This window comes from Echinops telfairi, unplaced genomic scaffold, assembly GCF_000313985.2.
Source record: "Echinops telfairi isolate 266 unplaced genomic scaffold, ASM31398v2 ScPeMD7_7469;HRSCAF=8507_1, whole genome shotgun sequence".
In the NCBI taxonomy this organism is placed as follows: Eukaryota; Metazoa; Chordata; class Mammalia; order Afrosoricida; family Tenrecidae; genus Echinops; species Echinops telfairi.
This window is the reverse complement of record NW_022111373.1, coordinates 53,908,216-53,920,589: the sequence shown is the minus strand read 5'-3', so window position 1 is coordinate 53,920,589 and position 12,374 is coordinate 53,908,216. Positions and strand designations below refer to the sequence as shown.

At 34.5% G+C, this 12,374-nt stretch overlaps 1 protein-coding gene across 5 annotated transcripts in view; it reads right to left on the bottom strand.

The window, feature by feature from the left end:
- The window catches only part of FAM172A (family with sequence similarity 172 member A), a 510,254-nt gene that overhangs the window by 387,842 nt on the left and 110,038 nt on the right, over positions 1-12,374 (bottom strand). For all 5 annotated transcript variants that reach the window (XM_045285068.1, XM_045285069.1, XM_004703482.2 and 2 more), the window contains one exon: positions 3,284-3,349. In XM_045285068.1, coding sequence (XP_045141003.1) covers positions 3,284-3,349 — 66 coding nt within the window. The remainder of the gene's footprint in view (positions 1-3,283; positions 3,350-12,374) is intronic.

The following is a 12,374-nucleotide window of genomic DNA, read 5'->3' as shown; positions in this document are numbered from 1 at the left end:
ATCATGTGAAGATCTATGTGGCCAAATATCTTAAGATTTGTTCCAGAAGTCTAGAGAATTGAAGCAAGTTTACGAAGCACTGTAGAGTTAAAGGACTCGCTGCTTTAAAAAGTAGCAATGATTTAATAGAAATTTCTTTAAATGTCATTCCTATGGGTTTCAAAAATAAGTAAATAAAATCAACAAGAAAGAATGACTGGACAAAATGAAAATCCTGTAGGATGACTTTCCAAAACACCAATTTCAAGATAACAGTTGAAACAGAGCGACACCAGACCAGTGAAAACTAAAACAAAGAGTTGGAATCTAAAAAGGACTTGCATATTCACTCCTACAAAAAGCTTTAAAATCATGTTTGTCATGTATTTCTAAATGTTAAAAAGTTCCAGATATGCCAAGGGTTGGACTAGCTATTACATAGAAAGTGATAGTATATATTATTATAGCAAAAAACATGTTGAACAATTTGAGACATATACCCCTCAAAAAAAAACAAACTCAATGCCACGAAGTCCATTCCAACTCATAGTGACCCGATGTAAAATTTATGAGGCCAGGAATCTTTACTGGAGCAGATAAGCTCAACGTTCTCCCAAAGAGCAGTGGGTGGGTTTGAACCTACACCTTTATGGTTAGTAGTCCAATTTGTACCTGACAGCTCCACCAGGGCTCCTGTAGCTATTCTAAGACCAAGAGCAAGTTTCAGAGTCTCTTCTGAAATCCATTTTAATCTTTTCTTTCTTTCCTGTCTTTTTAGTAACCTTTCGTTTTTCTATATATGACCTTGTTGATGCCATCCCACAGTTTACCAAGTCCTCTGTTATTAGGGTTCAGGGAGTCAAATATATTCTTGAGATAGTCTCTAAATTCAAGTGCAATATACTGAAGATCATATTTTGGCTCTTATAGACTTGCTTTAATTTTCAACATCAACCTGAATTTACTTTTGACAACTGATGGTCTGTTCCACAGCCAGCCCCTGGCCTTGTTTTGGCTAATAATACTGAGCTTCTCCATCGTCTCTTGCCACAGATGTAGTCAATTTGATTCCTGTGTGTTCCATCTATTCTAGAATCACCTTTGGAGTTGCTGGAAAAAGGTACTTGCCAAGAAGAATTCGTAGGTCTTGCAAAATTCTCTTACGATCTCCAGCTTTCTTTCAATAACCAAGGTAGTATTTTCCAACTACTGCTCCTCTGTTTCCAACTTTTGCTTTTCAATCACCAATAATTATGAAGGTACTTTAATTACATGTTTGATCAATTTCAGACTAAAGACGTTGCTAAAGTTCTTCCATTTCTTCATCATTAGTTAAAGCGGTTAGTGCAGAAATTTGAATAGTAGTTGTACTGAGTGGATTTCTTTGTATGCCTTTAGAGAATATCCTATCACAGACAGCATTGTTTCAAGATAGATATTTAAATATCCTCTTAAAAATGGAACACCATTCCTCTTGAATAGTAAGCCATATGTCATTCTGATTCACAATGGCCAACAGCAGTCCTTTTCAGCTCACTAATGCCTAGAATACTGATCTTACTATGTGTCTTTCATTTTTGATGACTTCTAATTTTCCTAGATTCATACTTGGTACATTCCAAGTTAAAATTATTATTAGATGTTTAAAGCCGTTTCTTCTCATTTTCAGTTGTGCCCCTTCAGTCAATGGAGGGCCTGCAAGCTTCACTCCATCCATGTCATTACGAGTGAGTCTACTTTGAGATGGTGGCTCTTCCTCACTCATATTGTGAGTCCTTCTGAACTGATGGCACGATCTTTGACGACGTTCTGCTGCTGTTCATAAGTTTTCACTGGCTAATTCCTCTGAGGTTCACAGCTAATTCCTTCTTTTTATTTTGTTCTCAGTCGGGAAGCTCTGCTGAAGCTTGTTCACGCTGGGTGTCACTACTGGTATTTGACAAAGTTCTAGCATCACAGCAACACGCAAGCCAGCAGTATGACAAAATGACAAGTCAAAGGGTTACCTATAGAAACCTAAATCTGAAGGGGATCTTAGAAAATTAAACTATGGGGACCCTGAAAAAGGATTATACCTCCAGTGAGTCCTTTCTGACCATCGTCCAGGGGTGTGAAGAGCCTTGCTATCAGACAGAGAGCATTATCAAATTGATCATGGCAAATTAAAAATGTAACACCTTACCATTTATCTCCCCTTTGACCCATTTTAAACTTGTTTCCTATTTGCTGCTTTCTTTTTGATTGAGGTTTTTTTCTGTCTTATTTTCTTGTTTTGGTTTTGTATGATTTTCTGGATAAGAAATCCAGAATAGGTATATTTATAGAGATAGTAACTTAATTAATAGTTACCTAGGGCATGGCAGGGGAGGTGAGGGGTAGATGGGGAGCTAACAACCACAACTAAGAGAAAGAATCACCTTCTATTAAACTGATTGTGGTAATGATCGCACAGCTCTGCTTAATATCATGGAGCTAGTGAATTGCATGATATGTGTATTACATGCCAATAAAATGATTTTTAAAATCCTAAAATTAATTATAATAAAATATTATCCAAAGAGTTTTAAAACCTTTTTCCCATATCTAAGGCAAACAAAAGTATCTACATGCAAAGTTGTATGCAGTCAAGAAATACTTTCATTAAGTTTTCTAGATTCTTACAACATCAGAAAATTTTTGAGGACAGTACAGACAATCCAATTTAGTCCCATCACCATCATTTTACACAGATTACTATTTCTACATGTGGAAACTTGAAACTCATGCTTCACATTGAAAACAGAAAACCATGAAAATTCTGAGGAAAAAAACTAAACCTTTTCGTTCTAAAATGGCAAACTATACAAATTTTTTAAAAATCTGCTAATGTGTTATGAAACAGCAAGCACAGGAATAAATCTGAAGATACATACAGGAAATAAAGAGATACATTAATAGCAAGAAAAAAAATGAAGAAATTATAAAGATTGTGAAGTTGTCTCTCTCTAAGACAATTAAAAAATACATTTGTTTTCCTCAAATAAATAAGTAAAAATAAATTATACTATTAAAATGAATGTATCGTGATTACATTCCCATACAAGAGTAAGGGAAATGATATTTTTTAAAGGGATCATCATTTTCAAAAAGGATTGATCATCAATATTTCTCTATTGCTCCAGCCATTTAGAAATATCTTTATTAAAATTGACATGCTAGAACTTTACATTTAAAGTGTTTACAGTTAACCTAAAACAAAAAATGTTCTTCTGAATTGAAAACTATTTCACATGGAAAAATAAACATCTTGAAAAGCCTGACTTACTGGAATAGAGATCTTCTTTAAATTACAGTCCTTTTCCAGGAGCTCATACACATACTTTGTGATGATCTAGATGGGAAACAAAATAACACAGTAAGATTCAATATCTTCGACTGCTAATATTCATGCAAATTAGTTTTCTGAGTGAGCATGTCTCTACCTTATAATGTCTTGAATACTAAATTAAGACCTTCTTTACTGATTACCTGTAATTGCTTACCTGCTACCTACCTATTGCCATCAAGTTGATTCTAACTCATAGCAGAATCATATACCCATATATGATTCTTTTACCCATAGATCTCAAATGGGATTGTATTATTGGCTGCAACAATCCATGGTCTCAAGCATCCCAGTGGTTGTGGCACAAGACCAGGCAGTGTTTCGCTGTGTTGGGCATAGAGTTGATGTGATTCAGAACCCACTCAGAGGCACCTAACAACAACTAAGGATTAGAACCAATTAATATAAACTCACAAAATTGCACAATACTCCAAAAGTACATGAGTATTTAGAAAATTTCATGGAAAGATTTTCCACTATCTTTTAATTCCTTTTTTCCATGAACTGTGGAAGTACCCTCATCTTTTCTTTTTCCGTCTTCCTAGAATCTCTTTCTCCTGTGGTTTCCCTATAGGTATTATGTCCACTCTAGAACTATAGTTGGTCTCGGTATTAGGTGCCTAGGTTGATATTTGGGTTGGCTTATGCTCAAGTATATCCAGTTTGTCTATGTCCTAAACCCCACATCCTGTAATACTCAGATGATACTTTCAATGGTAAAGGGAACTTGACAAATGAGATTGCAGTTAAAGACTGATATGGCAAGATTATCCTGGATTATTCACCTGGGCCCAATCTAATCACACTTAGAAGGGAAAGACAATAGAACAAAAACATGCCAAAGAGATGAAACATGAGGAGCACTTGACTGACTAGAAGTGGGGATCGGTTTTACAGATGGAAGAGCCCTAAGTTTAGACTTCTAATAGGGGAAGGAAGCCCGTGGTTCTACAAACTGCAAGTATCTGAAGTCTTCCAATTACCAAAATAAGCAATAAATTATCCCCTAGGGCCTTCATAAGAAACCAGAGACATGTACACCTTGATTTTATTCCAGTGAGATTGATTCTAGACTTCTGGGCTACAGAACTAGAAAATAATACTTTTCTATTGGCTTAAGTCACTATGTTTATCGTGATTTCTTCCAGCAACAATATTAAAATGAATACATTGTTTCTACTAAAGAAAGTAAAAGAGGTAAGGAAAGAGGTGTTTGAAATAAAAGTAATCATTTAATAAACTTTAATGGCCACTTCAAAAAGTGTTTCTTCACCCAAATGTCTTCAATTATCTGAGCACAAATGGCAATGCTTTTGGCAACCCCATAACTAAAAATAAAATAGCACGACACAAAATCAGAATATTTCTGTAAAGAAAACCAAGATGTTAATTGCCTTACTACTGTATTCAATAATCTACAATAGAGTCTCCAGTCTACTTTCCCAGAGGAGTCCAAAATGTTTCTGTCTATATGAATTCACTTCATTTTTGAAGCAATATGTTAGGCGTTTGCGTGAAAAGTTTGATCTTGCCATAGTAATTCCAAAATATAAGCTACTACAGCAGAACTAGGTAATCTGCTGATGCTTATTAATCTAATAGTAGTCCTAGACTTTCACATAGCATTAAAATTATGTTATACTTTTACCCAAAGGTAGTGGTAGTAAACTAAAAAATGTAGACTATGCCTGAAAATACATATGAAGTTATATGATGCCTAACACTTTAGGAGAAATAGCTTAATTAAGTCAGCTTAGATGAAATGAGTTGTTTAACATTTCTGATAATTTCCTACTATCAACAAATATGACAAAATATGCTTACATTTAAAGCGATAACAAAATTAAACTGAACTCAAACCCAAATTAATCCTACCACTTTGCAAAATACATGAGACATAAATACACCATTTAAAAATTACACTATTTTGACAATTCATTCCTTATCAATCTTAATATATTATGGTTAATCCTTAATTTCATAAAACAGGATAATTTTAAATAATAAGCAACTAAAACCTACTTATATTTGGCTTTAAAGCATATAACAGAAAATCTATTCTGGAAATTCACAAATATCAAACCAGATTTAAATAATAAAACAACAAAGATCTCAGCAAGTTCGCTGAAGAACTAGCCCGATTTGCCTTGCTCTCCAATCCATGACAGCAGAAGAGAAGCAGCACCCTCCACCGCTGCAGCCGTTCTTCCTGCCTGGGATGTTTCTCCTCAACAGATAAACCCCATGTCACTGGTGCTGGGCAACCGGCGGTGACCCACCACCACCCTCCAAGGAAGGTCGGAGTCTCTCCCCTCCGCGCTCCTCCGGACCTGACCCAGTAGCACACACGTGTGGCAGCATTTCTGCGTCAATCACACAACTAGTCTTAGAACACATGATTTGGGTATCCTGGTTTTATTGCTTCGTGTATTGCTCACAGGATCATTCCTCGCACACTGAAGGTACTTCAAAAATGGTACATGGATTTTCCTTAATGTCCATTTTGTCCACATCTCTGAGGGAGATAAATGTTTTGGATGGCGTAAAATATTTTCTAATTGCTGGATTGAGATTGGAGAGAAAATATCGAGAAGGTTTGCCTTCTAGTTTACATAGGATTACAGTCTTCATTTAGAGAAATCAACAAATAGTTTTTTTTTTAAAGAAGAAAACTGTATCCTGTCCAAATGTCACTTGTGCTTAAATAATCACTGCAAGCCACCAGAAATCTGGCTAGAGAGCACTATCTATGTGTAAGTTTCCCATAGATAGAAAAGGCTTAAGCGATTAATTTAAACATGTTCTAAAGTTAAACCTTTATTCTAGTAAAAAACAGCAAAAAATAAATTCCTATACCTGATCATTTTCCTAGACTTCTTTTGATTCCTAAGTAGGAAAATGAATAAAATGAAATGAATTGACACCAAAGAGATCGGAAACAATTTTGAGATTATATATACATGAAATAGATGCCTTGGCTGCCAATAGAATAATGTCCTTCGAGGAATCAGAAAGACTCTGACTAGATTTTTTTCTTGCTCAAGGTTTCTTCAACTAGGGATTAAAAGAAAGTTTGAAAAGGCAAGAAGTGGCTAAATCAAAGAAATCGAACAGAATCTGATAAAAAGAAATTCTCAATGGAATATTTCCAGCAGACGGAGTAAGTTCATCCTGCTATAAATTTACTCTTGACACTTACTGAGCATGTGCGGTGTGCTTATCACGTGCCCCATTAATCGAAGCTTTACTTCTGACCCTTAATTAAGTATGAAATTAACAGATAGCCCCTCCCATTTCAAAAGCTCTGAAATTATTGTAGCAGATTATAATTTAATATGGAAATTATAACGACTTTTTATAGGTACTTCTCAGGCTACAGTCAGAAATGAAACCAGATATATGCAATAAAATTCAAAAAGAATGAAAATAAACATTTTAATTATGTATAAATTTAAAGGTCTCATTATCTTCCTTTCTTATCCTGTAGAAAATTCCTTGACTGGTTTCACACTTAATTTGACCAAACTGATATACAACAATGAACTGTTAATAAGATCAAAATTTCTATATTGAGTCCAGTAGATGAGTAAGAACTAAATGAGTAAAACATGAACTATAAGACATTTAAAAAAATTAAAGTCTTAAACTATACATAGAATAATATTTTAATTGATAGAATAAAATAAAATTAACTGCAATTAGTACAATGATGTTCTCTCAGTCTTCTGCTTAAAAATAATGTGTATCCTGTTAAATATTGGATAACACATTAAGCTGCTAGCAGTTCAAAACCACACGCCACTGCTCAGAAGACAGAGAACTCTCTACTCCGTAAAGAGTTACGGTCTTGGAAACCCATAGGAGCCATTCTACTCTGTCCTGCATTGACTCGATGGCACTGAGAGTCGAAAACAGTTTAAGTTTACATATGCACACTCTTTTGGTATTATTCATTTGCTTACAAAACCCTGGTTTAACAAACAAGCTGAAGGAAGTTGCAAAGGCATCAGTCTAATTTATCTCAAATGTAAATAAAGTTTTCTATTATTAGATTATAATATATTGGGAGTTTAAAATTTTAGAGACCAATTTTTGCTTTGAACACAATATTATATCATATGTTGTTCAGTTCCACTTGGGGTTAAAATAAAAAAGAAAACCTGTGGCTTGTAAGACACTAGTCTTACTCATTTCATCTCCAAAGAGAAAAAGTATAATTGGTAGATATTAGCTTGAAGCAATGAGTTCAATTAGCATATGTTCCCAAAGCAGTATGTTATGAACTTTCAAACAGCATTATTGTTACCTTGAGGGCTAAGTAGTTTATGATCCTCTAACAGCAGGAAAATGGTGACATTTCTCTAAGTATTAAGAGCTAATAAATGAATGAGATCTACATATGAAATTTTATAATATTCTTTCATTTTTAAACAAAATGTGATAAATTCTAATTAATATCACTTAATAGGAATAGCAAATATTGAGGTTCAAATTCTAAATATTTTAGGAGCTATTTACACTTGATATTTGAAAGGAAATATGTGTTTTTAATTAAGTGTATTTTCTACCTTACTCTGTTCTTATGTTCTAAATATTCTGTAAATCACATACCAAATTTTTGTTTTCCTACTATTTATAATTCATGCTGACAATCTTTTATCAACAAATTTGTTTAATTCAATGTTGAGTACTAAATTTGGATTTTTCTTTACATTTTTATTTTGAACCTTTTACAGTGCTTGTTCTAAGCTTCTTACTTTCCTTCTTTTACTACTATTTAATAGATTCAGTTTTCTTTACACCTGCCTTTCTGGTATGAAAATTACATATTATAATTTCATTTCTCTAATGATATCCTTAAGTTTTATCCTAAATATTTTGCATACCAAAGCCTAAAATTAAGTTAATGCTTATTTCTTCTGCTCAATAGCTCAGAGAATTTTAAACTACTATATTTCACCTATATTGTGTACCAAGACTGGAGGAAAGCGTGTTAACAGCCTGAGATATGCAGATGACACAACCTTGCTTGGGAGGATTTGAAGCACTTGCTTTTGAAGATCTAAGACTGTGGCCTTCAATAGGGTTACTTCTCACTGTAAAGAAAACAAAAATCTTCCCAAATGCACCAGTAGGTAACATCACTATGAACGGAAAAAAGATTGAAGTTGTCAGGATTTCATCTTGCTTGGATCTGCAATCAATATTTAAGGAATCAGCAGTCAACAAATCAAAGGACACATTGCATTAGGTAAATCTGCTGCAAAAGACCTCTTTAAAGTGCTGAAAAGCAAGGGTGTTTCTTTGAGGGATAAGGTACACCTGCCACAAGCAATGATACTTTCAATTGCCTCATATGCATGTGAACTTTGCACGTTGAATAAATGAAGATGGAGAAAAATCAAGGCATTTGAATTATAGTGCTGGCAAAGAATACTGAAAGTACCATGGACTGACAAATGAACAAACAAATCTGTCTTGGAAGTACAGTCAGAATGCTCCCTAGAAGCAAGGATGGTGAGCTGTCTCACATACTTTGAACACGTTAATAGGAGGGACTAGTACTTGGAAAGGGGCATCAGAAAACTCGAGGGGCAGCAAAAAGGAGGAAGACCCACTGTTGGGCTCAAACATCACAATGCTAAAGATGGCACAAGACCAGGCTGTGCTTCATTCTGCTGTATACTGGGTCCCTCTGAGTTGGAACCAACTTGCTGGCACCTAACAACAATATATTATGTATAACTTTTATACAGTAGGTTAGCTCCACTTTGTTTATGTATGAAGATAAGTCAAAAAGTATTGTGGCCAAAGTCATAGAAAGCTTCATTCAACAATCAAAATGTGAAGCTACTTTTTCTAAAATGTAAAGCTGCTTTTTAAAATAGATCTTTCATCTACCTGTCTAAAAACTCTATTTCTATCTTCCTAAGCCTTCCCTGAAAAAGCCTTTGCTAAGCAGGAAAGAGATGCCAATGTTTTCAAATGTTGTTTGACAACAGACTGTCCATTAAGGGGAGAAAATGAGGGAGGCAGGCACACCACAGGATAATCCACCATCTGAGATTAGAGGCCAGCATGGAGGAAGAGCAGAAGGGGAGGGGACGGTAAAGAAGGAAGAATGGAAACTGGAAACACAGGAAGGAGGTGATTAAGGTGCCCTTTCATTGTGGAGACTGCAATCAATGACATAAATTAAAACGGGATGAATTGTTGAAGGATTCACTTGGTAAACCTTCATCCAATTTACAATAAAAAGTTCAAGATAAATAAATAACTTTGAGTTTGGAGAACAAACAGAGGTCAGAAGGGCAATAATAGGAATATAAAACAGATGGAGTAACGTTTCCCAATAGAGTCCTCATAAGACTTTCCTTGTTACCCTGAATACTGAGCAGGTGCACTGATTCACAAGATGAATGGTTTGAAGAGGTGCACTCGGAGTTGATAGTCTGAAGTGTAACACCACCACCCAGCCCCACTTAATTCACAACAAAAAAATTCATTAAAAAAATATTACCACTTTAGAATTCCAAAAACCTGTCAGCATAATCTCCTGAACTGACCTATCTGTCTAGCTGACCAATTGAACTCAAAAATCAGTTGTTTTAAAGGCACCCTATCAAGATTAAGGAACACTTATTGCTGAGAGGACTTGCCTGAAACCATTCATTGATCACAAACGCATATTTAAAGATGTTTTGTTTGAAATAAACTGGAATTGCAATAGTGCTATTTTTCTTTACCTTAGCACTTCTTTTAACTTTGGTGAACTATAGCTGTTGTATTTTGTAATTTATGTCTTGATTTACCAAGTTTACCAATTCTTTTGCTCATGATTCATTCTTGACTCTCTCTCATTCTCTCGAGTTCAGTTTTCTTTTTTATTATTTGTTTCACAAGAGTAATCACATTCTTTGTCTCAAAATGTCTTTATCTGGACCTTACTTGTGAATGACAGTTTTAGTTGAGGATACAGTTTTGTGTCAGTAGTGATTTTCTCTAATGTTTCTGTTTTCTATGGTTGTTGCTAATACTTCTGCTGTTGGTTCAATTAAGGTAACAGACAATTAGGCTTCACTTTCTGGTTTTATTTATGATCTGCCGTACCTGTTTCAAATTCACTACAACCTGTAGGTTTAAGTCATTTTATTGATCCTCCTATGAACTCAATGTTCTTCCTAAACCTACTATCATTCCAAGACAACTGACACAAGGATTTTCTCACTCCCATTCTCTTCTTTGGAAACTCTGATCAAATATACGTTGGCAATTTGATTCTGCTCTCTTTGAACCTTTTACATACTTTTTTTTCCATTTTATTTCTCAGTGATATATACTTTATATAGGGTGGCTCGAAATTCTCTCTTCTGATCTACTTAATCTGCTATTTAGCTTTTTCATTGAATTTTCATTCTAGTGACTACATTTTTCCTTCTATACTGTCTTTTTATATTGTTTTCATGTTGTTATGCTTCATCTACTTCTTTCAAAAATTTTTAGCCTCTAAAAAGATATTTTTATTAAGGTCTTTAACCAATCATTTGCTATCTATGGTTCTCATACTTTTGGCTCTTCAAGTCAAATTATCCTTTAAAAAAAAAAGTCAGCTTAACATACAGGAACTTCACAAAACTTTAGTCCCAAATTATTTGCTTTTTCTGTATCTTCTTTGGCAACAACAGACTGCTCAATACCATTCTATAACTATTTGCTGATTAGTACATCTCTTCGTCATTTTTGTGACTTGATTTTACTTCCATATGAATAATGACTATGTTTATACTTGCTTATACTTCAAACAAAGCAAAGCGGAAGAATTTTTTAGATCTTCTCTTTCTATAGTTATTTGTTAATTGGCGGAAAGATGTATAACTCATTCCATTTATCACCCCCATTTTGGGGGGATATTTCTCAGTATCATAAGATTGAGACTAAAATGGTCCTATCAGATTATAAGGAGAAAGAAAAGCTAATGTGAACAGTCCTAGCTTAATATAGGTACATTTTACAATATTTTCTTATCAGAAAAACATACTACAACTAATATCTGGCATGCCTGATTTCAAAGCCAGCTCATCTCACTATTAGTCATAAATGTAATTACTAGCATCTGTAGAACCTTCATTGCTACAGACACAAAATGAAGTATTACAATCACAGTACAGCCCTCATCATCCTTCAAAGTTCACAAACTCTGTCACGTCTACAACTATCACCTTCCAATATAAACACAAAGCATCACTACATTACTTTACATTTCCAAGAGTTGTATTTCTGCTGAATTCCTGGGTGGTGAAAATAATTAATCCACTCAGCTACTAAAAAGATTGAAGGTTCAAATCTACACAGAGGTGCCTTGGAAGAAATGTCTGGTAAGCTACTTCTGGAAAATCACCCAGTGAAAATGCTATGAGTACAATTTTACAGTGACACACATGAGATTATATATGTCTGAATCAAAGAGGCATGACAACTAAATAAAATATGTGGCTCTATATTTGAGCCTAGATTTAAGGAACATTAGCTACTAAATGTTGCTGTCACCTGCCATCAAGTAGATTCCAACTCTGTACAACAAAACAAAACTCTGTCTAGTAATGGACCATTCTCACAATCATTATTATGCTTAGCCCACTGTTGCAGTCACTGTGTCAATCCATTTCATTGAAAGTCTTGTTCTTTTTCTTTGACCTTCTACTTTACACCAAGCATGATGTGTTTCTCCTGGTAAGATGTCAAAAGTACATAGTCCTCACTTCTTTTTATAAATATCATTTTATTGGTGGCTCATATAACTCTTATCACAATCCACACATACATCAATTATGTCAAGAACATTTGTACATTTGTTGCCATCATCATTCTCAAAACATTTGCTTTCTACTTAGCCCTTGGTATCAGCTTTTCATTTTTCCCCTTCCTCCCGACTCCCATCATGAACCCTTGATAATTTGTAAATTGTTATTATTTTGTCATGTCTTATACTGTTAGATGTCTTCCTTCACCCACTTTTCTGTTGTCCGTCCCC